This window comes from Chelmon rostratus, chromosome 13 (genome assembly GCF_017976325.1).
Source record: "Chelmon rostratus isolate fCheRos1 chromosome 13, fCheRos1.pri, whole genome shotgun sequence".
In the NCBI taxonomy this organism is placed as follows: domain Eukaryota; kingdom Metazoa; phylum Chordata; class Actinopteri; order Chaetodontiformes; family Chaetodontidae; genus Chelmon; species Chelmon rostratus.
Window position 1 is genome coordinate 23,130,789 of NC_055670.1, and position 23,746 is coordinate 23,154,534.

At 40.9% G+C, this 23,746-nt stretch overlaps 6 protein-coding genes across 9 annotated transcripts in view; 3 read left to right on the forward strand and 3 right to left on the reverse strand.

Moving 5' to 3' along the window:
- The first annotated feature begins 233 nt into the window (after nt 1–233).
- ormdl1 (ORMDL sphingolipid biosynthesis regulator 1) lies at nt 234–5,256 on the forward strand. 2 transcript variants are annotated; one of them, XM_041950566.1, is made up of 4 exons: nt 234–353; nt 1,672–1,851; nt 3,069–3,236; nt 4,281–5,256. In XM_041950566.1, exons 2-4 carry the CDS (start codon nt 1,678–1,680, stop codon nt 4,311–4,313), a joined length of 375 nt encoding a protein of 124 aa, XP_041806500.1. In that variant the 5' UTR covers nt 234–353; nt 1,672–1,677; the 3' UTR covers nt 4,314–5,256. The 2 variants fall into 2 exon arrangements, with proteins under 2 accessions (XP_041806500.1, XP_041806499.1); XM_041950565.1 differs by having other exon boundaries at nt 3,069–3,220; nt 4,281–5,252.
- adat3 (adenosine deaminase tRNA specific 3) lies at nt 4,516–10,238 on the reverse strand. Its single transcript, XM_041950562.1, has 2 exons — nt 10,168–10,238; nt 4,516–7,332 (listed from the first exon to the last, which is right to left on the reverse strand). The coding sequence occupies exon 2, from the start codon at nt 7,318–7,320 to the stop codon at nt 6,253–6,255; it is 1,068 nt and encodes a 355-aa protein (XP_041806496.1). The 5' UTR covers nt 7,321–7,332; nt 10,168–10,238; the 3' UTR covers nt 4,516–6,252.
- On the reverse strand, nt 7,328–10,244 carry alkbh6 (alkB homolog 6). Of its 2 annotated transcripts, none has more exons than XM_041950563.1 (2): nt 10,168–10,244; nt 7,328–9,139 (listed from the first exon to the last, which is right to left on the reverse strand). In XM_041950563.1, the coding sequence occupies exon 2, from the start codon at nt 9,132–9,134 to the stop codon at nt 8,430–8,432; it is 705 nt and encodes a 234-aa protein (XP_041806497.1). In that variant the 5' UTR covers nt 9,135–9,139; nt 10,168–10,244; the 3' UTR covers nt 7,328–8,429. The 2 variants fall into 2 exon arrangements, with proteins under 2 accessions (XP_041806497.1, XP_041806498.1); XM_041950564.1 differs by having other exon boundaries at nt 7,328–9,135; nt 10,168–10,227.
- Nucleotides 10,245–10,496: 252 nt separating this feature from the next.
- osgepl1 (O-sialoglycoprotein endopeptidase-like 1) lies at nt 10,497–13,485 on the forward strand. The gene is made up of 7 exons (XM_041951254.1): nt 10,497–10,915; nt 11,000–11,387; nt 11,485–11,689; nt 11,942–12,090; nt 12,795–12,925; nt 13,022–13,093; nt 13,202–13,485. Exons 1-7 carry the CDS (start codon nt 10,713–10,715, stop codon nt 13,284–13,286), a joined length of 1,233 nt encoding a protein of 410 aa, XP_041807188.1. The 5' UTR covers nt 10,497–10,712; the 3' UTR covers nt 13,287–13,485.
- Nucleotides 13,486–14,389: 904 nt separating this feature from the next.
- Nucleotides 14,390–18,941, reverse strand: fkbp7 (FKBP prolyl isomerase 7). Its single transcript, XM_041950064.1, has 4 exons — nt 18,687–18,941; nt 17,862–18,013; nt 16,561–16,688; nt 14,390–15,486 (listed from the first exon to the last, which is right to left on the reverse strand). The coding sequence occupies exons 1-4, from the start codon at nt 18,902–18,904 to the stop codon at nt 15,325–15,327; spliced, it is 660 nt and encodes a 219-aa protein (XP_041805998.1). The 5' UTR covers nt 18,905–18,941; the 3' UTR covers nt 14,390–15,324.
- Nucleotides 18,942–20,448: 1,507 nt separating this feature from the next.
- Nucleotides 20,449–23,746, forward strand: part of glsb (glutaminase b) — a 37,082-nt gene continuing 33,784 nt past the window's right edge. For both annotated transcript variants that reach the window (XM_041950062.1, XM_041950063.1), the window contains exon 1: nt 20,449–20,851. In XM_041950062.1, coding sequence (XP_041805996.1) covers nt 20,544–20,851 — 308 coding nt within the window. In that variant the 5' untranslated portion in view covers nt 20,449–20,543. The remainder of the gene's footprint in view (nt 20,852–23,746) is intronic.

Here is a 23,746-nt window from a genome sequence, read left to right on the forward strand (position 1 = left end):
ACAGGTACAAGGTTTTGTCGGGCTATTTAGAAGTCCAGTTTTTGGTAAGATGGCCACAACAAAAGCAAATGCAGTTCGGGTATAACTAATCCTAACTTTAAACCCACGTAATCTAGATGTTAACATAGCCACCTGTTTCGTAGAATTCGTTGGGGGCGGGACACAAACTGAGAAGCCTAAAACAGGGCATAAATACCCTGGTGGTAGATGCCCTGAAACCACGTCTACTTCCGCTCGGGTCAGTCTACGACGTGCTGTCTGCGCTCCTGAACCGCACACATCAACAAGGAGATAAAACATTTCTCTCAATAGCAGTTTGTTTCTATAATTACATCCACTGTTCGCTACTACCTGTAAGTTTGCAATGCTGTTTGTGTTTGTGTTTAATGTTTCACTTTTAGCCACAGAGCGTTGCTCAGTGTTTTTTTACGTAATGACGTTGACCAACTTGTTTTGGAATAGTGGTGGTTTGGTCTAGGTTATGTACTGGAAACGAAAACATGTCCAAGGGATGCCTGATGTTTACAAACCTACTTAACAAGGCAAAATGGATATGGAGGAATAGATAACGTCGGTTTGCATTAAGACATCAAGAAGTAATCAGTTTGACCTCATGTAGTTGTTTATGTAAAGGTATTTTGACAGGTTTGTAGCTACGAAAAGCATTCAGCAAATAGACTAAGCCAGTGACAGTGGTTTTAACACCAAAGCACCGATTGTTTGTGTGTAACTTTAGTCAAATCTTGTCTACGGATTCTTTCCAGTTGTCTTAGTCATTCCTGTGGTTGCAAGCCTCCTACAAGTAATTGGTGTTGTTATCAGACCGAATATATCTGTTAGTTACTTCATGTCTTTACTTTCAATGTCTATCCGGCTGAAATGAGCACCAGTAACCCAAATGTAGCAGGTAGCTTCAGGTTACAGTAGAGTCATTGTGGACAGTTTTTCGGCTAAATATCGGGATTTGTGTGGAGGTAATGGTGTATATGAACACGTTTTTGATAGTTGCCAGATACCAGATAATAAATATATACAGGCAAGTTCTAGGCCCTGTTGAGAATATGAAAGATCATGGTCTTTAATGACTGCAATTTAAGCTCTGTTCGTTTTCTTTAATCCAGTCTGGCATCTGAAAGTGTGTCAGAGGGCAAGGTTCAATAAGATTGCACAAGGTGTCTTTTTGTTATCACATTTAGACTAGCAGGTAGGGTAAAGTGCTACAGTGGCACTTAGGTACAGTCGTATCATTTGCTTCTTCAAATGAAAGTATAGCATATAGAAAATAGTAATCAATGTGCTTCTGCAGTCCTCTGCATGTACTGTATATTTAACGTTTTTTAACAGACTGTAGGAATCAGAGCTTGCATAACAGTTTTAATTTTTTATAAAGTAAAAGTCTAATTAATGGATTTCGCCACAATTATTGATCTGTCATTTTAAAGTCCTTAAAGCACCTGCAAAATGTAAAAACATGGAAAAACTTGTACTTTAAATCTCCAGAAACATAAAGCACGATTGATTTTAGACCCCACTTATGAGTAGGCATCCAGTGCTAAAAGCAGACTTTTTATTTTTATCATTCTGAAGGGTAGGTAATATAAAAAAAATACAAATGTTGCCTTAAAGTGTATATTGTTTAGTGAATATATGTAAATATTTTTCTGTTCACAGACCAGAATGAATGTGGGTGTGGCACACAGTGAGGTGAACCCAAATACTCGGGTCATGAACAGTCGAGGGATCTGGCTGACCTATGCACTTGGTGTTGGAATACTTCACATCGTGCTCCTGAGCATACCCTTCTTTAGCGTGCCAGTGGTGTGGACTCTAACTAATGTCATACACAACTTTGTAAGTTACATTCTCACACCGTCACTGTTGCGCACCAGGCCAAACCAACAAACCAGGTCATCCAGATTATCAAATCACTCCAAATCAGTTAATCGTCTAATTTAAGAATGTTGTAGATAACATATTGAATGGCAGAGTTGGTCAGTTGTAGCCTCACAAGCCAAATGAATCTTGCATGCATGTGTAGCCTCACAGCCTGGTGTCTGTTACCTTCTGCCTTCGCCTGTGCTTGTGTGTGTGCTTGTTAAGATATGCTCTATTTTGGGGAGACTGTCCATCTGGCAGCCTGATGCGTGACCTAATGTGATAATTTCCCCAGTCCACATAAGGTCCGTAGACAAAACTGACCTTTCATTGTTACATGGCTGGCCTCAAAGAGACAAAGTCGATGTGTGTGACATCATCAAGTAGTGCAAGCTCGAAGCAGTTAACGCAGATTGTGTATCACAGCCAATACTGAAGGCTATTAACAGTAATGGCTAAGGTCAACTATAGCCTATTGTTTTCCACACAATACAACAGCAGTGTGCTGATTATGCTTTGGCCGCATGTCAGCGTTTTAGTTTTATTACGTCTCCCTCTGTAATGCAGGTTTTCCATTTAAAGCTGAATTCCTGTGTTTTGACACAGGCATGTAATTGGAAACAAGTGTTATTCCCAAGACAGCTAACTTAGCAATAAGTCTGCATCATCTTATACTTTGTTTATTTTGGGGGGAGGTGGTTGGGGTTCTTAAATGTGTATTTATCAAGCACCACCAGCACTTGGCAGGGGCTGTGTGGGTGTTGTTTCAGTTTGGATTCTTCTGCCTTTACTCATTCTGCCTTAAACGCTCTGCAACTCAGCCACAAAAACTCCTGCAGCAACCCGAACCTATTTGGGTGTTATTATCACTAGTTTGTCAAACAAAAGGAAAGTAAACAGACTCTTGGCCTACAGCCAGGGGCATTGCAAACTGTATTTGCAAAAAAAAAAGTAATGGCCTTGCTAATCTTTCACATTTGAATTTTTTGTATGTTGTGAACATTATTCAAACCCTAAAGGATTTTATGATGACTCTTAAGGTCAAGTGAATTGTGACAAAATTTGCCACATGTATTTGGAAATGCCATTCATTAAGGCATAGTGGAGTCTCATTCCATCTAATCTGTCTGCTGTGGCCTTATTCTTAACAGACTGCAGTTACTGCACTACTGGCTGTGTTTTTGTCTCTGCAGGGGATGTATGTCTTTATGCATGCGGTGAAGGGCACACCTTTTGAGACCCCTGACCAAGGAAAAGCCAGACTTCTTACACATTGGGAACAGCTTGACTACGGCGTGCAGTTCACCTCATCTAGAAAGTTTTTCACCATCTCTCCAATCATTCTGTATGTACTAGATATGGTAGGATTCTGTGTTTGTAATTGGCAGATAACATTTTGTAGTTTTATTAAGTCCTGTTGATGTTGCACCAGCGATACGCAAGTTCACTCTTAAGTTAGGGTGCAAAGTCCACACTTAACAACATGTTGAAACTAGTCTGATAGTGAAGCTGTGTTGTTTGTTTGCACAATGGAGACATAAGGTTCATCTGAACTACTCTTGCAGTCCAAAGCAACTCAAAATGTCCACATTAACTCAAAACAACCTTAATCTACAGCTAGTGCAAAATAATGACAGTGGCATTGAGAGGTGAAACCATCAACTTCAACAAAGGGTGAAATAACGGCATCCTGTTATTCTGCAGATGAAATTTGAATTTTATAACAAACACATGATAAGCCTATACTGGCAAACTGTTAAAAAAAACTAGTAGTTACTAATTATTAAGTTATCTAATTGTATACATTTGCCTGCCAACACTATAACATTAGTGTCTAATACCAGATTTAGTTAATTTGCCAGCTTTGCTAGGCTATAATATAATGTAATGCAATGTTGCCAACACAAAACAGCCAGGATAATTCGCTCCTCCTCATCCTCCAAGTCATCCCACCTTTCAAAACGATGCATCATGCCAACAGCTATTTTACAGAGGACTTCACACCTGCTAATGTTCAGGTGTAAGACTTAAGATATAACTTGTGTTAACGTTGAAGCTATTTCAGCTGGTGCAACCAGCACTTAAAATCTGTCATAAATTGGACATTATATTCACACTAGGCTACATTTGAGCTTAGCTGTTGCAACCCACTGGTGGCACTCATGCTGACTATCAGACATGTAAAAAGCATTTCATGATCATCATCTTTAAAATTGTGCATCATGACAACAGCATCAAATGTTGTGGAACAGACACACAGAGGGAAATGCTGAAATTCTTATGAATCCTATAATTGTACATCCTGCAATTGTTCTGCATACTTTGTTTCATCTTACTGCATATTTCTTGTCTTAGCGGGATTTCATGGTTTATTTTTGAATGAACCCGTCTGTTCTGCTCCACAGATACTTCCTGGCAAGCTTCTACACAAAGTATGACACAACACACTTCGTCATAAACACCGCCTCACTTTTGAGTGTCCTGATCCCCAAGCTGCCACAACTACATGGAGTGAGACTTTTTGGCATCAACAAGTATTAAGTTATTGTAAATGCTGTGCCTCATAGCAACAGAAGTTAATTCCTGTGTAGTCCCTACCGCCGATGTGTGTACTAAGTCGTACAGTTTGTGTAAACGTCACAGTTGGTGTTTAGATATATCAGGTTTAAGATGAAACGTTAAAAAAAAACAAACAGGAGTTGGTTTGTAGATGACAGGATGCCATATGCATTACTAACTTATGTGAATATTTAATAATGTATTTTTGGCCTGCATAGACCTGGGCTGGCCCAGGAATCAGCGAGGCTTTTGGTTGTGTTTATTTTTGTCTGTCTTTGCCCTCAATTCACATGGCAACACAAATTGTGAGTATGAGTCTGTTTCTAACCACAAAGATGTCCCAAATGTATTTTTCCAAGATGTTTACTTCCTAAAGGTGGGAGCCTGTGGCTCATTGTTTATTGGTACACTCTCATTTTGTAATGGGTGTCAAACTTATTCATGTCGAGTGAAGAATGGAATCATAGTCTGTATTTGCATGATTTCCTTGGTATGTGAATCATTTCTCATTTGTAACTCAATCAAAATAGGGCAGGCTTTTTTCATTGTACAGTTTTTGGTGAATGTTTTGTCCTGTATGTAGAAATGAGACAAATTATTGTTGTCAGGTTAAGTGTTTACTGAGGGAGGTCCACAGTGTCGCTGAGATAAACTTACATTCATGTAGCTGCTCTCTTTAGATTATGACTTTTTGCTATCATCAAGGCAGCGAGTCCTGCTTTGTTTGGCCATAGCTCATAGTACTCTTGAGATTTCTTGTTCTTAATCTTATTAAAATGTTTGTGCCCTCACTGCATTGCATGCTTCACAGTGATTATGGGATTTCAGGAATGTAATGAGAGTTTTGGGTACTTTCCACAAAGGAAAGGTCTGTTAATTTGAGGATTCTCTGAGATTATCAGGAGATTTTACGCATTTAGTTTACAGATTAAATCTATCAATTGGATTTTACAAGTTGCCTTTGATCTGAGCTGCTCTCATAAACTGTGTGGACAACAGAAAGCTCAGCTGTGGTGGACACCAAACACTGGCCAGCCCTGGCTTATCAGGACAGGCTTTACCACTGGCCTAAAGGTGTTGAACACCTGCACAGCAAAACATCTTAATGATGGAATATTACATCACATTGCACAGGAATAATGTGACACTTGGAAACAATCATCAAAATGCACAATCACATTTATCAAGGAAAATAATAGGTTTTCCAATCTTGATTTATCAAATTTTGTAAAATCTTTACAAGTTAACATTTGCCATTTTACATCCACAAGCTGGATGTAAAATCCCCTGCAGGTTAATGTGAAAAAAAACAACCATCTTTTTTATTTTGGAAACAATAGATGTGAAAACCCAAAAGGCAAAGAAACCAGTAGCTACAAAGCAGAATCCAAGAACACACCTGCAGCTGCCTCCTGTGTCAAAATGGCAGCTGCTTTTATTTTCTTTGTAGGTGGGTGGTGATATTACATGTACCTGCAGTTATAAACTGCTGCTTCCCTTTCCTGAAAGTGGCACAGGTTGGCATGTGAAGACCCAGTCTGATAATGACCAGATTCAAATCTGCAGCAAAATTTAATCCTTCCAACCAGCCTGAGTTTTAATGCCACAGTAAAACACCTACAGCTGAAGGAAAGTCAGCACAATGGTGGGAACCTTTGTCTTGGTTTTCACATGATCTCAATACAAAAAACACTGCATGATTAAAACTTTTATTTTAGAGCCCCACCAATACTCATTTTATGGCCCTATTTGATTTAAAATAGATGTTTTGTAAAATATTTTATTCATGTAGTTGCACCTGTGATAACCAACAGCCACTCATGAAATTAACACATCATTTTCCTGTAAACTTTCCCTTTTAATGTGGTCGTCCACACTGTTAAGATCCTCGCACTGCTTGCTCAAGACTCCTTTGTAAACCTCAAAGCGATGGTTCAAATCTTTGTGCGAGTGGATTTTATATTTGGTCCCTAAGGCCCCGTCAGCGGAGGACGTCCCATAGAAGACACGACCTATCCGGGAGTGTACCAGCGCCATGACACACATGACGCAAGGTTCCCGGGTCACATAAAGGTCATACCCAGTGCATATGTAAGGCTGAGAACTCGCCTCTCCATCAGGAGTCTTTTGGATGGTGTCTGAGGCTGGTGAAGTAAATCTGCAAGCAGGGTATCTGTCAAACGAATAACATCCACCGCCCTGGCTCCGAGCCACGAGGTCAATGCACACCATGACAGCGTGATGAAGGGGATGGTGACCTCTGCAGTCATGGCCCACCGCAATGATTCTCTCCGCTGCTGGGTCGACCACCACGGCCCCTACCGCCGCCATTCCCAGGTCATTGCCTGCTTTGGCGGCAGTCAAAGCAGACATCATGTAAACGTGCATCCTGGCTTTCTGAGGCGGACTGAAGAGCTCTCCTCTCAGGGCGACGGTCACCTGTTTGTCCTCGTGAAAGGAGGTGGGCCAGTGTTTGCTCGCCAGCTCAAACTGTGGTCGGGTCAAAGGGGGACGTGCAGGGACCTTGACCACAAAAGGTTCACCCAATCCCACACTTCTAACGCCATCTGAGGAGAGCAGAGAGTCGATGCTGACCACCTTCACATCCGGTGCGTCACTGACGAGGCACACAAGGACTTCCAGAGGATGAGGGCTGTCCCTCTCTTTGACCGCCCGCACCCTCTTGATGTGCTGAAGACCATTCAAAGGGTAGAGGCTGTTCAGCTCCCGGACCAGTCGAGATGTCTCTTTCTTATTAACAATGGGTGCAGCAAACGCCTCGATCAGCTCGATGTCTTGTGACTGCTCATCTGACAGCACAGGATAAGCAACCCAGGAGTCAGCGTCACACACTGACCCTTTCCAGCGTTTCGTCTGTGGCTCCATTGTTTTGTTCTCCTGTGAAGTATGGAGTAAGTAAGTATTTCACACCAAAGTGACACAAAATCAGTGAATTTCAGGACAGAGCACATGATGTCAAAGCCTTTCAGTTGTGAAACTAAGACTGATCTATTTAACACAACAGCTTTTGCCCTAAAGGCCTGTGTGCTGCTGCTTTGCCTCATGATATTTCCTTAACAGAGATCAGCCGGCAGGTTGTGTCCCAACACTCAAGGTAGATTTTATAATTCAAAACAGGCCAGTTCTAACTTCACACACAACAATGATCAATCCCACAGTCTAGTTTATAAGTGACACACTGGATGTGCCATTTCATGCATTTCTAGTTTCTGAGGGTAGATTATTCAGGCCTCAAATATAGAGCAGTCCATTTGTACAATAAATGCAACACAGTTCCGTATCTGCGTCAATGGAAACGTGCTAATTTGAATGATATCTGGATGCTTAGTGTGGAACTAACATGGATTTATAGTCATACCAATACTAGATATGTGAGACTGACCTGATAGTTTTGACAAAAAATCTCTTTTTTTGATAAGCAACCCTGAAATTTGGGCATGTATATCTGTTGTTTGTAGCTTTTACATAAATCCATAAAATAAACAATGCATACACAAACACAACCAATGATAATTTTATATCTATTTTATGCATGTAGTTATGAAACAAGAGGTTGATCGATCAACAAAAACTGATTCCACTTGAATTATGACTACAGACATTAATCAACTGCAAGCGTCAAATATTCGGTAGTTACAGTCTCAGAGTTGCACATATTCTTATGCTTGGCTTTCTGATAATAAATGGAATATTTGAGTATTTTTGTGGCTGATGAATATTTACACCATTCTTCTGTCATTATTTGGCCCATAAATATTTGCAGCAGAGATCCTATAATCCCATAAAATAATTAAGAGATGAATCCATAATTTAAACAATTTCTAGTTGCAACCCCTCTGTGTATTGTCGGCTTTGATGATGATGCTCCAGAGGTGTCAATGGAGATTCCCATTGATATTATGACTGATTGTGTCCGTAGCAAACACAGCATGTAGCACTATAACAAACTATCAGGTCAACATGCAGTCCTTTCTTCATTTCCTCCCCAGTATAAGCTTCGTCTTCATAACTTTGGGCACATGTCGTATGGTCAGTGACACCCTGGTGCCTCGGGTCAGCGTCTCTCCTGGCAGCGCCCCGGCAGCAGATAGGTTCACCACCTTGTCGGTTAGCGTGTCCTGAGCGCAGGGCTGGATGCCATGAAGGAGACTCTGGTACATTTCATCCTGAAGGATCAGAAGACTGCGAGGCTTCACCAGCAGGGAGAACAGGAAGCGGCTCTCCTCCGTCTGCGGTGCATCGCCCTCCAGCCTGCTGATGGGTGTGTAGAAGTCAAGGAGGGTGTGAGAGCCCAGGCTGATGGTGGTGACAGTTGGGTGGTACAGAGGTCCGTCTTCATGAGGCATGATCCCTTCCCCTTGTTTATACTCATTCACCAACACATGATTGGCTGTTTTACCACTGAATGCACCCAGAGAGGAAATTTTCTCACAGTACATCTGGAGCCAGTCAGGAATCTTTTCTGCCAGCATGCCTTTAGGATGCGGTAACCCTCCCCAGTTCTGAAGCCTTCTGCCTGACAGCTGAGTCCATTTAGTTTTTGGAGACTTATACACTTGCTGCTGAAGGTAGGACTCCTCATCCTCCGATATGAAATCTGGGATGTAATACACTGTTGGTGGGGCATCATTTACGAGAAACTGCTTCAATTCCTCCAAAATACAAGCTGGGTGTTCCATGCTTCCTTAAGAAAAGGCAACATGAATGAAATGCTTGTTAAAAAAAAGAAGTGCTAAAGCTGGCTAACCTGTGGTGGCTAACAGGGAGTAAAGTGTACCACAGCCATGTTTGAAAACTACTACTGGAAAAACTAGGACTAGAAATTTGACTAAAAACGTCGAAAATATGTATCAAACGTACAAGTCGTATACATCTTAGTAACGAACTAATAGAAAAATATCTATCTGCTAGCAGCAGGACGTTACTTGTCAAAAGCAGCAGTCATATTATCATGTGATCCAAGGCATTTCCGTGTTGATAGCATTAGCAAAGAGACTTGTAGCTTCCTCAATCCCTTTACATAAACTCTATGCCTGCATCACAATAAATAAATTACAGACTGAGCGTCGGAAGATGGTACAAATTCACACATACACACACACATATACGAAATAGGTACTGGTTTCTTCTTCCAGATTAAAAAAAAAAAAACTAGACTGCGACAGAAAAATCCCAATGGAGGTAATGTTGCCTTTAAAGTTATGGTACATTACGTAATTCCTATTGCTAAAAACGATATGATATTTAACATTACCGCCGTCCAAAATGAGAATGGTTTTTAGTCGAAATTATTGACAAAAGGAAGGTTCAAACTATTTATTCTGGAGGTTTTTTTCTAGCAATGGTAATTCCTGAAATCGCCGTTGCCTGATGATGCCATGACATAGACCACATATCTCAGTATTTTACGTATTATTCAAGTTAACGTTACATCAAATATAATATTAGTTTGTCGTCTTTGTATAATGCTGGTTGTTTCGGTAAATCTCCCTGCAACACCGCCAGCGTTCCCAACAATATATAATTTCATTCCTGTGTTAGTAAGAAATTCGACATTTCTAGCTCCCGTGATGGCAACACAGCCCACTACATGGAAAAGGCTAATATTCAAATTCTGAAATGGCGCCATGTTTTGTATCAAAAACAGCGCTGCTACCTATCTTCATAAAACGGACAGTTATTAACCACCAAGGGACACAAAATCAACTTTACCTCTTTCAAAACTTGGATGAAAGTACCATTTGCTCAAACAGTCCAGTTAGCCGCTCGACTCCATGCTTTCATGCTTGTGCAGCACACTAAAATGTCCCCTAACAGAAAGCGTAAACCTTTTGGACCCATTCTTTATTTTCTTTACCGGTTTTTCAAATGATTTGCTCTATAAGTATAAGTTCACGGGTAAAATGTTAAGTTGATGGCCCATCTTTTTGGTATTGCTTTTTAGCATTTTCATCTAAGGTCACAAACTTGCCGGCGCACGGAATTATTTACATGTGGTACAGCGACACGGAAGCTAACAGAAATACCAGTAAAGACAGGTTGCTTGTAGTATACTTGTGCTCTCTGCTCTAACTATCGGGATTTCGTGTCCTTTCTGCTCTCGGTTCGTTGTTCTGAAGCTTAATGTAATGCTGTGGCCTTTTTCATCATCCGATTTTCAATTTTGTGAGTTTAAAATTCAAAGGGAACTGAGATGAAGTCACCTTTAGTTATTAGACTATTTTAGTGCACAGTCGACTAATATAAGACTCACGACCATGTTCCCTACAAAAGCAAAAACTCTGCACAGGCTGCTCCGGTTTAGACACACAGTTTGGTGCTCTCCATTTGGAAAAGCATCATCCTCCAGACTGGTTTTGGGCATCGAGACAAGCTGTGATGAGACTGGAGCTGCTGTGCTGGATGAGACAGGTGAAATACTGGGGGAGTCTCTACATTCACAGAAAGATGTACATCTGAGGTGGGTGTCACAGCTGTATTATATCAGAATCACTGCTAAAGTGCTTTTGCTTTGACATATCTTCATGCCTCTTGAATGCTGCAGGACTGGTGGCATCATCCCCACAGTGGCACAGCAGCTCCACAGAGAAAACATAGAGCGTGTGGTCCAGGAGGCTTTGGAGAGGAGCAACGTGGATGTCAGCCAGCTCTCAGCTGTGGCCACAACTGTGAAGCCGGGCTTGGCCCTGAGCTTGGGCATCGGCCTTGAGTTCAGTCAGAGGTTTGTGAGGCGGCACAGCAAGCCCTTCATCCCCATCCACCACATGGAGGCCCACGCGCTGACCGTCAGGATGCTTCAGCCTGTTTCCTTCCCCTTCCTGGTCCTCCTTGTGTCTGGTGGTCACTCACTTCTCGCTGTGGCTCGTGGAGTCGATGACTTTCTTCTTTTGGGCCACTCTCTGGATGAAGCTCCTGGGGATACACTGGATAAAGTAAGATCTTAACACCAAGATGTGGCTGTTGTTATTGGTTGTGATGAACAGTTTGCGATTATAAAAAAATCAAATATTGTCTTTTGTGGATTCACAGGTGGCAAGACGTTTGTCCCTCATAAAGCACCCGCGGTGCTCCATGTTAAGTGGGGGACAAGCTATAGAGCTTCTGGCGAAGGATGGCGACTGGAAGAAGTTCCGTTTCAGGACACCTATGGGACAATCGTATGACTGCTGCTTTTCTTTTTCTGGGCTGCGAAATCAAGTTACAATGGCGATAATGAAAAAAGAGGCAGAGGAAGGTACGAAGACACAGAAATGACCATTATATCACACAAATAAATACATAACAAAACACAAGCTGAGTAGAGGTTTATATGTGTATAAACTGGAAAAACATGCATAAAAAGACAGAGTTGTGATCTCAATGATGGTTGCTCGGTAAAATTGTTCTTGGCTCTTTTGTCACCAGTTCTGCTGTATTGTTGCCGGTTGACAGAAACTTCTCTGTCCAGATAAATTAGATTTGTAACTGTCTTTTTCTCCCTCTGTAGGAATAGAACAGGGGACGCTGTTATCATGTGTGAATGACATTGCAGCTGCTACACAGCACACGGTAGCCCGTCATCTTGCAAAGCGCACACATCGTGCCATCTTGTTCTGTAAGGCAAATGGCCTGCTGCCATCAAGCAGTCCCACCTTGGTGAGTGCATCACTTCACTTTACATTGTATTTAATTAATGAAAAGGAAATCGTTGCCATGCTTAGATATTGGTTGCCCGTTGGAGAAAAGCTGATCGTTAATTACATTGGAACTTTCTAAGCTTATTTCCTCTTCCTTAATCAGAAGGTTGATCATGGAAATGGACACTTATCAGCCATAGATCTTATTTTACTTCTGTACTCTTGTTATATTAACATGTTGTGCATATGGAAAAACAGAGAGCTTGACAAATGAGTCAGATTGCTTGTTATTATTTTGTTTGTGTTGTTCCACTCAGTCTCATCGGGTTTAGATGAGCACCTCAACAACATCCATAAAATGTCCTGTAAAATGTGCTTTTTAAAGGATAAGGCTAGTGATATTCTATATTTCTCTTATTGTCAAAAATAATGCCATTCGTTCTCACTCGTACCCAAAATGTGTATTAATTCACAGCTGAAAAAAGTCCCCAACAAATGCACTATTTCCTCTTGTTTGAGTAACGTTTGTCAAAAACTGCTTTTAGAAAATGCAGGCTCAGAGTTGACAGACTGTGTAGGGATGCCGGAAAATAGAGAAAAATGTCTTCTCGAGGGATTTGTTGACAACAAGAAAAATATAGAATAAGACAAACCTCATCCTTTCAATCAGAAATCATTGTGAATACAGATCTAAAGATTTCAACATTAACTCTTCTTTGACAGGTGTTGTCTGGAGGAGTTGCAAGCAATCAGTATATCCGTAAAGCTTTGACCATCATCACTGACATGACAGGACTACACCTGCTCTGTCCTCCAGCCAAATTCTGCACCGACAACGGAGTGATGATCGCATGGTGTGTATACTGACACTCAGTAAAGCTTTGACAGTGAATCTGATGAGATGATTTTCCCCACTGTAGAGTCTGATTTGTCTGTTTTTTTTTAACCAGGAACGGTGTTGAACGCCTGAGAGAAGGGAAAGGGATACTGTCTCCAAATGTGGACGTCTATTATGAGCCAAAGTACGTCAAAACCGAGCAAAAGATCTCATTTAGAATTTCAATGAAGAGTAAAGTGAATTCTGCTTTGACTTATCTGCGCCGCTGATTAAAATCAACACTTGCTCGCAGGGCACCGCTGGGAGTTGACATGACAGCAGAGGTGAAGGCAGCAGCCATCAAGTTGCCGTCAGTCAGGATGAAGATCCTCAACTAACAGTTTTTTCTATTCTGCGTTTTTTCACTCCTACATTTTCCCAGTTCAGTGCATATACTGTGTATATGCTATGTATGCATGAGCATATTAAACAGCTATTTATTAATTAATGTGTTTTCTCAGTTGATTTCCTAAAAATATCCTTTAAAAAAATACTTGAAAATTGAAAATCCAGCAAAGTGAAAAATGTTTTGCTTTGCTACTGCAGCACTTTGACACAATATGCTTGCCATCATACATTATTATCTGTCAGTTAGAATTTATCTCATGATGAATTCCTTGAGTTGTGGCAACACGTTTTTTGACTGTACCACATTTATGAGGAATTAGACATAATATTTGAACAACCTGACCCTTGTCTTGAGTTTTAGTGCATGAACTCCTATTTGATTGTATGTTACGCAGCACCTGAAAGCTGAGATGGACCTATTTTCAAGAAGGAAACAGGTGTTTCCTCTTCCTTTGTATGTGAGTCCAGTCTGTTATTGAATCATCACCAGATTACAACCAGCAAACCAGTCTCCTTTAACACAGAACTCCATTTAATGGGCTACATACACGTAAGTTCAGAAGAGCCTTGACAGCAGAACTAGTTGTTCGGTTATTCAGCTGTTGATCGTAATGAGTTCAACTAAGATTCCATCTATTTCTCACTGAGCGATACTTGTTTGTTGTTGGCTAAGCACTACCCTCTAGTGGTTAGTTTATGTATTTACACCTCAACAGTGCAGCTTTATAGAAAATTATCCTCCTTCAGTTAAACAAACTCTTTAAAAAGCCTCTTTGATCAGTTGGAAAATACATCACCACAAAGCTGAAAACAAGCTGTTTTTCTGAGCTCATGAAACTTTATAGAGATACGTGGTTCTCACAGGACAGCCACGCTACAAACATATGATGCATTGCTGTAGATTAAACTCCAAACAGTATATAAAGTAGTGAAAAGTGTAGAGAGTACTTTCACAGTATGCTAATTGTACTTTTATTTCAGTGAAGGATCTGAATATCTCCATCACTGCACCTCAACACACAATGGGTGGGAGCTGCTACAGTCATTGACCTGATGATGACAAAATAAAATGTTTTTATTGAGGAACACACAGAACAAGCATTGATGATGTCATGTGCAAGAGTTAGCCATCAGTGATTGATCAGAAAATCATCCCCCTGAACACAACGTGATCAGAAAAACACTAACAAGCATTTGTCTTATGAGGTCTGTCCTCTCATATCAGATGCAGTTTGTACATAAACCTCTTTGGTTCTTTCATGACTCCACCAAGAAGAAAAATCTGACTTACACATGGCATGCTGTCGTTTTCCACAGACACTCCGGTTTATTTATTCTGATACTAGTCACAGCAATTATTCAGCTGGATACAGTGATAATCACGATTTTGACCACAAAAAGATGTAAATCTGTCTGTGGATACATACACTGGTGTGCTATTGCAGATTAGAGGCAGGAAATCCACACGTCTGGTTAAAACACCCTCTCACATGACAGTCATGTTACAGTCGCAAACCACTGATTCCACAATATTGTGCAACCTCGTGTTTTCTTCTTTGTGCTGCATTTTGAATCAACGCTCATGAAAAGACAAAACTTAAAGACGAAAATTAAACATTTCAAATGCTAAAATTTAGTGGTATTTGCACAAAAGTCAAAGATTTCACAGGTGCAGGGGCTGTTCTCACTGCATAGAGGCTGGTTTGCTAGTATGGGAACTCCAAATACTTCAACACAGTTTTTACTGTCTGCTTTTTAAAGGGAAAATCCACTCTGATGCTGTTCAACACCATTCTGGGAAAAGAAGGAAACCACTCACTGACATAAAAGTGATGAGGCATGTTGACGTAAAGTGGCTACACCAAGAAAGTAAAGTTTCATCCTAAAATTACACCCAGATTGTCATATTTTGGCATCTAACAGTGTAAAAACATCCGACGGTGGATTTTTCCTTTCATTCTTGTATTGTTTTCTCTCTAACTGATAAAAGCACACAAACTAAAAAAAAAAAATCCATTACTTTCAACACTAGAGCTCATCATGCTCATAAATATTATACTCCTTCGCACTGATCAGTCCGTCTTTGTCTTGGTCATTTTTGCGGAATATATCAGCCATGATCTTCTCGTAGAAAGGATCATCATGTGGCTTCCCATCTTTTTCATACTCCAGCTTCAAGTATTTTTTGACCTGAAAATAATAGAATATTTCATTGTTCACACTTCAGACTCAATGACAGACATACAATGTGCTTTTATGACACTCCTCTTATATAACAAGCCCCAGCTGTGTGTAGAAGCAGCATATCACATCTGTGATGAATAAAACAGTAAATGGTATTAATAGCAGATCATTAACTTCTGCTTCTTTGCTCTTTCAACACAAAACATCACGACTAGTAAGTAATCACATTCTTTACATTTGGTTATTAAAACGTTATTAATATAAATAATAATACAAAATCTGATCTGACACTGTGATTGAAAACACATTTTAGGGAACAATCCTATTATTCCTGGCTGGATTATAGACTGTCCACCCACGTGTCTGCTGGTTTGTGCTAATTTAACTGAACATCTCTTTAAAATATATCCACGTGACTGACTGACATTATGAGGACAATGAAGAAATGCATTCATATTTTGGGAAATAAACTTATTTATTTTCTTCCAAAAGATTAAGATTGGTGCACTCTGTATGCAGGCCAGGTATGAAGCTGGAGCCACGAGGCGATTAGCTTACTTTATCTTAGCCTAGCATAAAGACTGGAAGCAGGCTACAATAGCTAGCGTGGCTCTCTGCAAAGTTAACAAAATATGCACCACTAAAGCTCACTTTATACAACGAGTACTAGTTTGTTTAATCTGTTCACAAACAGAAATGTGAAAACTGTTTTGTGGCTAAGCTAATAGCCGAGGCTAGCTCCATACTTTACGGTTGGGTCCTGTATTTTGTTACCTGGTTGTGTTGCCCAGACAAAAAGTCTGTCAAACTCTTGTTTTAAGGCCATCATTATCTCAGCTTTGATTTGTAGCATATTCTTAAATTAATGTGTTTAATGAAATTATCACACAGTCAATCTGTGGCCAGGTATTATCTTTGCATATAATAACTGCACACACTGCACAAGAAGAGTAGCAGGTGTTTGATGGTGGACTAGCGACTCATTTTTGATCCCATGGCCCCAAACCTAAACATTCCCCTTCAGCCTTTATCTGTCTGAGCTGCTGTTGTGATAATTACCAGCTTGTAAACTATAGTTACCTCATCCTTTGTGAGACTTCTGTCTCTATCAAGGTCCATCTGTGTGAAAGCCTCCATGCTGCGTGGTCCCCTGGACACGGAGTAAGCCTCCACCTCAAAGACCACCGTGGCGTTGGGCGGCACTGGATCTATTTAGGTATAAAAGCACATCAGGATTAAAAGGCCAAAAGCAGCTATAATGCCATAATCAGTACTTTAGCTTATAGGCTGGAACTGTGGAGCTGATTTGAAAAAATACTGAGTTTATCTGGTTGGTGCAACATCAGTGAATGTATCACAGGACAACAGAGCGCAAAACAAGAGCAAAGGCCCCTTAAGAGATATGACATTAATATAAAACTGGTGCAACATGCAATTAAAGTGGTTTATTTTAAATGAGCAGGAAAGAAAAGGACAAGAACCTGGAGGCTCCACTGCAGTTTTCACTCAGCTTCACATGCATGTAACTGCAATGCAAACTGTTGCCAGGACAACAAAAGCATGCCCACTCAGCAAAACCATCTCCTCCACAGCCGCAGAAACCTGAAATGCAGAATCCCTGGCAACAGGCAACACCACCATCAGATCGTAACGTAGTGCATTTATGAACACCAACATGAGGAGGTTTGTCAGAAACAGCAGTTAAAGGTAAAAGACTAATCAGCTGTTAGTTTACTGAAAGTGTTCCAATGCATGCAAGAAAGAGGGAAATGAAGCAGAGACCTTTAAACCTTCGTTCATGCTCACAGTACATGCCATGGCGGGATGAGTAGCAAACACTGCGAGGGATGTGACGCCCTTTCAACTAAAGTGCTGTAAAAGAAGACAAGACAGCATGAAGGCAGCTCTTCCACCACCAAATCAATTACAATGCTACATCTGAACAGAAACTTGATATAAGCTTGAATATTTTTTAATGACACCAATACAGTAGAATTCAATACCCTAGATAAGCAAATGTATGTGGTGTGATAACTACACATTTTTATACCACGGTGCACGGTATACTGCTGCAACCCATGACACCATATTACACAGTACAGCTGTCATTGGTTTAAAAGACTATATAAGAAGGAGTTATTATTTTTAACTCATTAATCACAAAATATGTGTGCAGCTGCTGCCAATCGCCATTGATTTCCTATGTTCCATACTGCCATTGACATACATTAATTTCACTGATGCAGGAAATTTTGCAGACAAAAAACATAACAGATGATCCCTCACAGAGAACATTTGGATATGTATGTATTTCTAATGCAACTAAAACTTTTCAGTAATATAAACCCTCTGCTGAAACACTGCCTGTTACATTTACTTACCTTTGCCTTTTTCTCCAAAGGCCAGGGCGGATGGAACAGTAATTTTCCGTTTCTCTCCAGGACACATATCTATCATGCCGATATCGAGGCCCTTGATGACTTGTCCGACGCCCAGCACAAACCACTGAGGGTGTCCGGTTCTGTCTGATCGACTAAAACAGAAACAGCATTTTAAGATAGTTCAGGCATTGTGCAATAACATGATTACATTCACATCTCTGACCTCAAGCAGGCTAATTTGTTTGATGTGAGTTGTAAGTTAATGTTACAGATAAAACAGAAAACTTTTGGGTAAATGTTGACTTTACTGCAAATTTGATGACTGTAATAACTGTTTATTTGGAAGGTCTTCATTAAAATTAGAGAGTGGCTGTAATTTCATCTATTTTTATGTTTGCCAGAAATGTTTATTTGTTCTGCGATTTTTTAAACATAAAATATAAGCCTCAGGCCTCCTCCACACCCGACAATTTTCTTACAGCCCCTAAACGCCCCATGGGTGCAGATGAGGACTGCTGAAGTAGCCCTAAAAGCAGGATTAACTACAGTTCCCAACATTTAGTGTCCCGACACATTTAATAATCAACTTCACTGATTCCACACTGAAATAAAAGGGCTGCACAGTTTTACAGCACACATACAGAAGACCTTAGCGTACAGCATGAAATATGACACCTCTCTGATCAATCATCCCTCACTTCACGAACTTCATCATAACCCAGCAAAAAAGTACCTGCAAACGTGCATGTAGACTTTCAGAGCTTTAAATTAGCTTGTGAAGATTATATCCATCAACTGCAGCATTTTTTTTCTCAAACCACCAACCTGCAGTAGAACTGGGAACCATCCTTGGCGAGGAACCCATCGTAATGGACGTTCATCAGATCTCCTCTTTTGCTCTTGGGAGTGCACGGCTCAGGTTTGAACAAGACTTCAATCTTCACCTCGCCCTCCAGCTCATCTGCTGCCTCACAAACAGTCCAGAGACTGAGCTGCGAGGAGACAAAGAGGCACAGTGTGCAGATCACTAACCTCCACATCATGCCGCTGTGTATTCGTGGCAACTTCTGGACGTGGAGCGCCGAGGCGCACTCTCAGGGACTTTGGTGGCCTAAGCTATGACTGGCAGGGGTTTCGGCTTCCCGATGCACACAAAACCCACCTACTTCACTGTAACTGGTTCTGTGCCTCTCTCAACCATCGCTCATTGGACTGGAGAGGCATGCTGGAGGCGGTACGCAGCCTGAGCGCAAACTCTCCCTGACAGACTAAACCAAGGGCTCAAAAGCTTTATATCAACAGTTGTATATTACCAGCCATAAACTGTATAATTAACAGTATAATAAAAAATAATATAGTGTCTGTGTTACCAACCATGATGGAATTTAACTAAGAAGGGTGAATTTACTCAAGTACTGTACTCAAGTACAAATTTGAGGTACTTGTAGTTTACTTGAGTAGTTAAAATCTCATGTCACTTAGTACTTCTACATTTCAGAGGGAAATACCAAACGTTTTATTCCATTACATGTCTGTTAAGATTTAGTTTCAGTTTTCAGGTTAATATTTTTGCATACAATACTTTGCTGTGCTTTAAAATGTGATGTTTTGTTACAAATTATTCTACTCAACAATATACACTATATAAGTAGGCCTACAGCTGAATCAATGGGTGGACAGGCTGATTAGAAACAGAAAAACGACTGATAGCTATTTTAATGATTACTTAAGTAAGTTTAAAAGCAAAAACAAATTTGTTCTAGCCTCATAAAATTGACTTAATTATTGTAATTGTTTTAATAATTTTACTGTATTTGTAATACTTTTGAGGTTTGCACCATTGTTGGACAAAACAAGCATTGTGAAGCTGTCACTCTGGGCTCTGAGTAGTTGTGATATCATTTCTCACTATTTCAGGATTTTTAGAAACCAACAAATCAATCAATTAATGTAGAAAGTTATTGGTGATGATTAGTCCTGTACTATAACAGTAAAATCCTGCTTTTACATTAATGAACAAGTGATCATAATTTAATGATATGATAGTGTGCTGCCACTTGGCCAGGACGCCCTTGGAAAAGAGATTTTTAATCTCAATGGGCCAATTTTCCTGGGAAAATAAAGGTTTAATTAAAAAAAATAGTGCAGCAGTCACAGAGGACATTTTTTTGCTTTTAGTACTTTTACTTCTTACATTTTGTTGATTATCCTTACAAATGTTTGCTTAATTGGCATTTTCGATGCAGGACTTTTACTTATAACAGAGTATTTTTACAGTGTGGTATTTGTACTTTTACTTAAGGAGAGGATCTGAGTATTTACTCCACCAGAGGGCCATTTGACGTTTATAAACAGAGCCTAGAAAAGTCTGTGTTAAGCTGTTAGATCACACTCTACTGTCCAAAAAAAAAACACAACAGGAAGTGACAGACACGAGCACTATCCAATAGAGTGCCTTGAGTGCGTCATAAATCATTTTTGGAGGCGGACATCACGTCTATTTCACCAATAGGAGCGGAGGGGGCGTGAAACGCGCCTCTATTTATATTTGGACGCCGGCGTCTGTGACTCATCGCCTCTCAGACGGTTAGCGTGGTAGGAAAGAAACAGTAACGACCCCGCTTCTGCGACCGGACCTATTCGGAACTACGACTTTCTGTCTAATTGCTTGACAGGATTGAGATGTTACATTTTAGGTTCTCGACAGTGCTGAAGGAGTTGTTTGAAGCCACCCTCAAGCGTCCCTTGTCCGGCTCTAGACAGAAGACCTGGTTACCGACCCGCTACTGCTGCTTCGGCACCGCCTCCGTTGATGCGCGAGCTGTGTCTACTCAACTGAAGGTCCTCCATGCCGCTTCACGCCGCCCGGCGCTCCGCACCGCGCCTGTTGCCGCCCCGTTCCGCTCTTACTGCGCAAAAACTGAAGGTGCCGTGGAGCTGGACGAACAGCTGAAGAAAGGTGGAGCCAGCAGTGAAGCAGCCAGCGACAAGTAGGTTTCAAGTACTTTCTTGCGGAATGAACGGACTCCATGGTGTATCTCTGCGGCGGCCGTTTATGGCAAGTTATGACGCATCGAGCCGCGAGCGGATGTTCGCCGACCGTCACAAACGCTGTATGACAACCGCATTAAATAGCTTTCAGTAATTAGCTCACTTAACATCTTAGGCTACACCTTTTACACCTAACATGCAAATATAATACTCATAGACGACATAACCTCACCCGAAACAGTTAACATTTAATGTTTATGGTTACAGCTAGCTAACTGTAAGGGCCTGTTAGCAGCAGCCATCACACCATGTGTGACTTGTTCATACCGGGTGCAGCCTCCGGTGGCTTTGTGCCAAGTAGCTTTATAAATACGCCGCCTTCAAATACCGACGCAGCAACTTAACCTGAAGTTAATTAGGATATTAGCTTGCCTTTGGCTGGCCTGAATTTAACGTTTGGTTAGCTATCTGTTCTTCTGGAGATAACACGCAGCATGGTGCCGCAGTTTGCGAAAGTGAAACAGCAGTGACCCTGTTACAGAGTCAGACATGAGGTGGAGGTTAAAAACATCCGTGTTCAGGTGTTACAATTTAGTAATTAATGAGCACACTTCCATATTGAAGCTACAAGCAACAAAACCCTTGATCTAAAATGAAATTCAAACCATGGCCTCAGATGTCTTAGACTTGTACCAAACCTCTAAAGATATTTGATGTTTTTTCTCCATTTAATTGGTGGGTAATGATAGAAATTACTGCCTTGAGAGGCGCTACCACCCCTGTATGGTGCTGCAGACATGACACCCAAGTCATCTATATAAGAGACTGCTTCATGTCCAGATTGAACGATTTGTCTTGGGTTTTGCAGATGTGTCTCACTATCTGTCAGTAGTTTCAGCCACAGTTGTGTTTATAATTGCAAAAAAAGCACATGCACAAGGTTGAATATAAGCACATTAAACTCAAAGCAGTGACAAATGTTAGTAACACCATAAAAAAGGTATATTTTACAAATTACAAGGACTTTTACCAGAACAACAGTTTGGAATTGATGGTCGGCCTCAGTGAAATGTATGAGTCAAGTTAAGAAATTATGATTGTATTTATAGATCCGCACAGTTTAAGAGACATTTTTACAGCATTTTCAAATCACCCCATTGGTCAGTGTTGTTTTGTTGTGCAGGAAATTACTGGTGTCTTACTGCTAATCTCATTTTCCATTGTTGAATTGAAATTACCCATTTCACATTTCGAGTGGTATTCCTGGCAGCCAGATGGATATCTGCCTGTGACTGCGGTCCATGTGTTTTCAAGCTAGGCAGTGTTTTGAGCCAGCTCCGTGCAGCCAAAATGACAGGAATGTTTCATGAAATAGAAATGAGGACACGCAAAGGTTGGGCGTTGCCACTGCTCATATATATGGATAGCGCTGTTGGATTTGCTTTGCTAATGTAAATGCTACCCCTGAGACTGCTGTCACATAACCAGAGTCCTCCCTCGGTCAGTAGCTTTCCAGTCTCTAGTAACACTTTCCCATTGAACTAAATGAAATGTGTTAAAGCGTCTTTGTGTTGTGGAATCTACTCTTGCGTCCTCTGCATGCATTGAGTGCGAGTTCCTGGACCTGAATTTCCGCATTTCTCAGGCGATAGTACCAAATGCAAATTTTAGATACTGGAATTGCCTACAGACAAACAGGTGCTGTCATTTTACTACTGTATCTGTATTGACCAGGATGGCAATACTGCATGAAGAGAACAAACTAAGAAGTCCAGGCCATTGTTAGAATTTGGGGGAGCTGAGGCCATTCAGAGTAAGCTCACTGCCACTAAAATACAGAGGAAACACGATGAAGAACCCCTGAAAGTTCTTTTCTCGGGAAGGCCCAGGTCATGCAGTAGAAAATGTCTATGAGTAGGAATCCAGCTTCAGTCTGATCTTGCTCTGTATGTGACGGCACATCACGGGGCCCCTGAACCATTACAGCACAAATATCTGTGTTGAACTTGTAGTATGATGAATACAGCAACAGCTAAGGAGCTGGAGGGATAAAGAAAGCCAGAGTCTACACCAGGGCCTGAAGTGGTGCGTCTGAATGTATGTGCACATGTGCAGATGTTCAGGACACTGTCCTTGGAAACTTACTGTTTTCAACAGCTAAGGGCCAGTCCTGTGATTCATACAGTCTTTTATGGGTCAGCAGCACAAAACAAAGTGTTGATGCACGTGATGGGGATGGCATGTCGACATCATTGCCGTTGATGATTCACAGGATAAACCTCAGCAGGAAATGTGGTTGTGACTTGCATCCTATTCTGTGCATTGAGAAACAATCTCGTCTCTACTCTGATTCATTAGGTTTGAAATTTATCCAAATGTTTACATTTTCTGACACACTGGGGTTTAGTTATCAAGCTGTAGACTGAGCTGTAAACTAGAAGGGGATTAAAAAGGAAAGGCCTAACCTGTGGATTGGTTGCCTGGCATGATTGACAGGAAAATACAGAACTCATTGGCTCATAGCCATCCACCACAAGCAATTTAATGGATCAGTTACAGCTTTAGTGGGCGGAGGTGGATAGGATTACGTTATCAAAAACTGACAAGTGGCTGTTGTGATACACATGGTGGGAACAGAAAGTGAGAGACACACATGTTTAAGCTCTAGCACACTGCATAGTGAAAATAAGCCTTGCGTAAAGTCACTGATGTGACCCTGCTAACGATATCCCGACTCACAGGCCAGATCATTGAATGCTGCAGCCAGCTTTTTGCAGCCTCCAGTCTGCACCCTGAGTGCATGCTGTCTCTCTTTCTCATATTATAATATATTTTTAATTGAATCTTCTCTTGTGCTTCCAAAGCACCCACGCTACATACTATTATTTATGGTC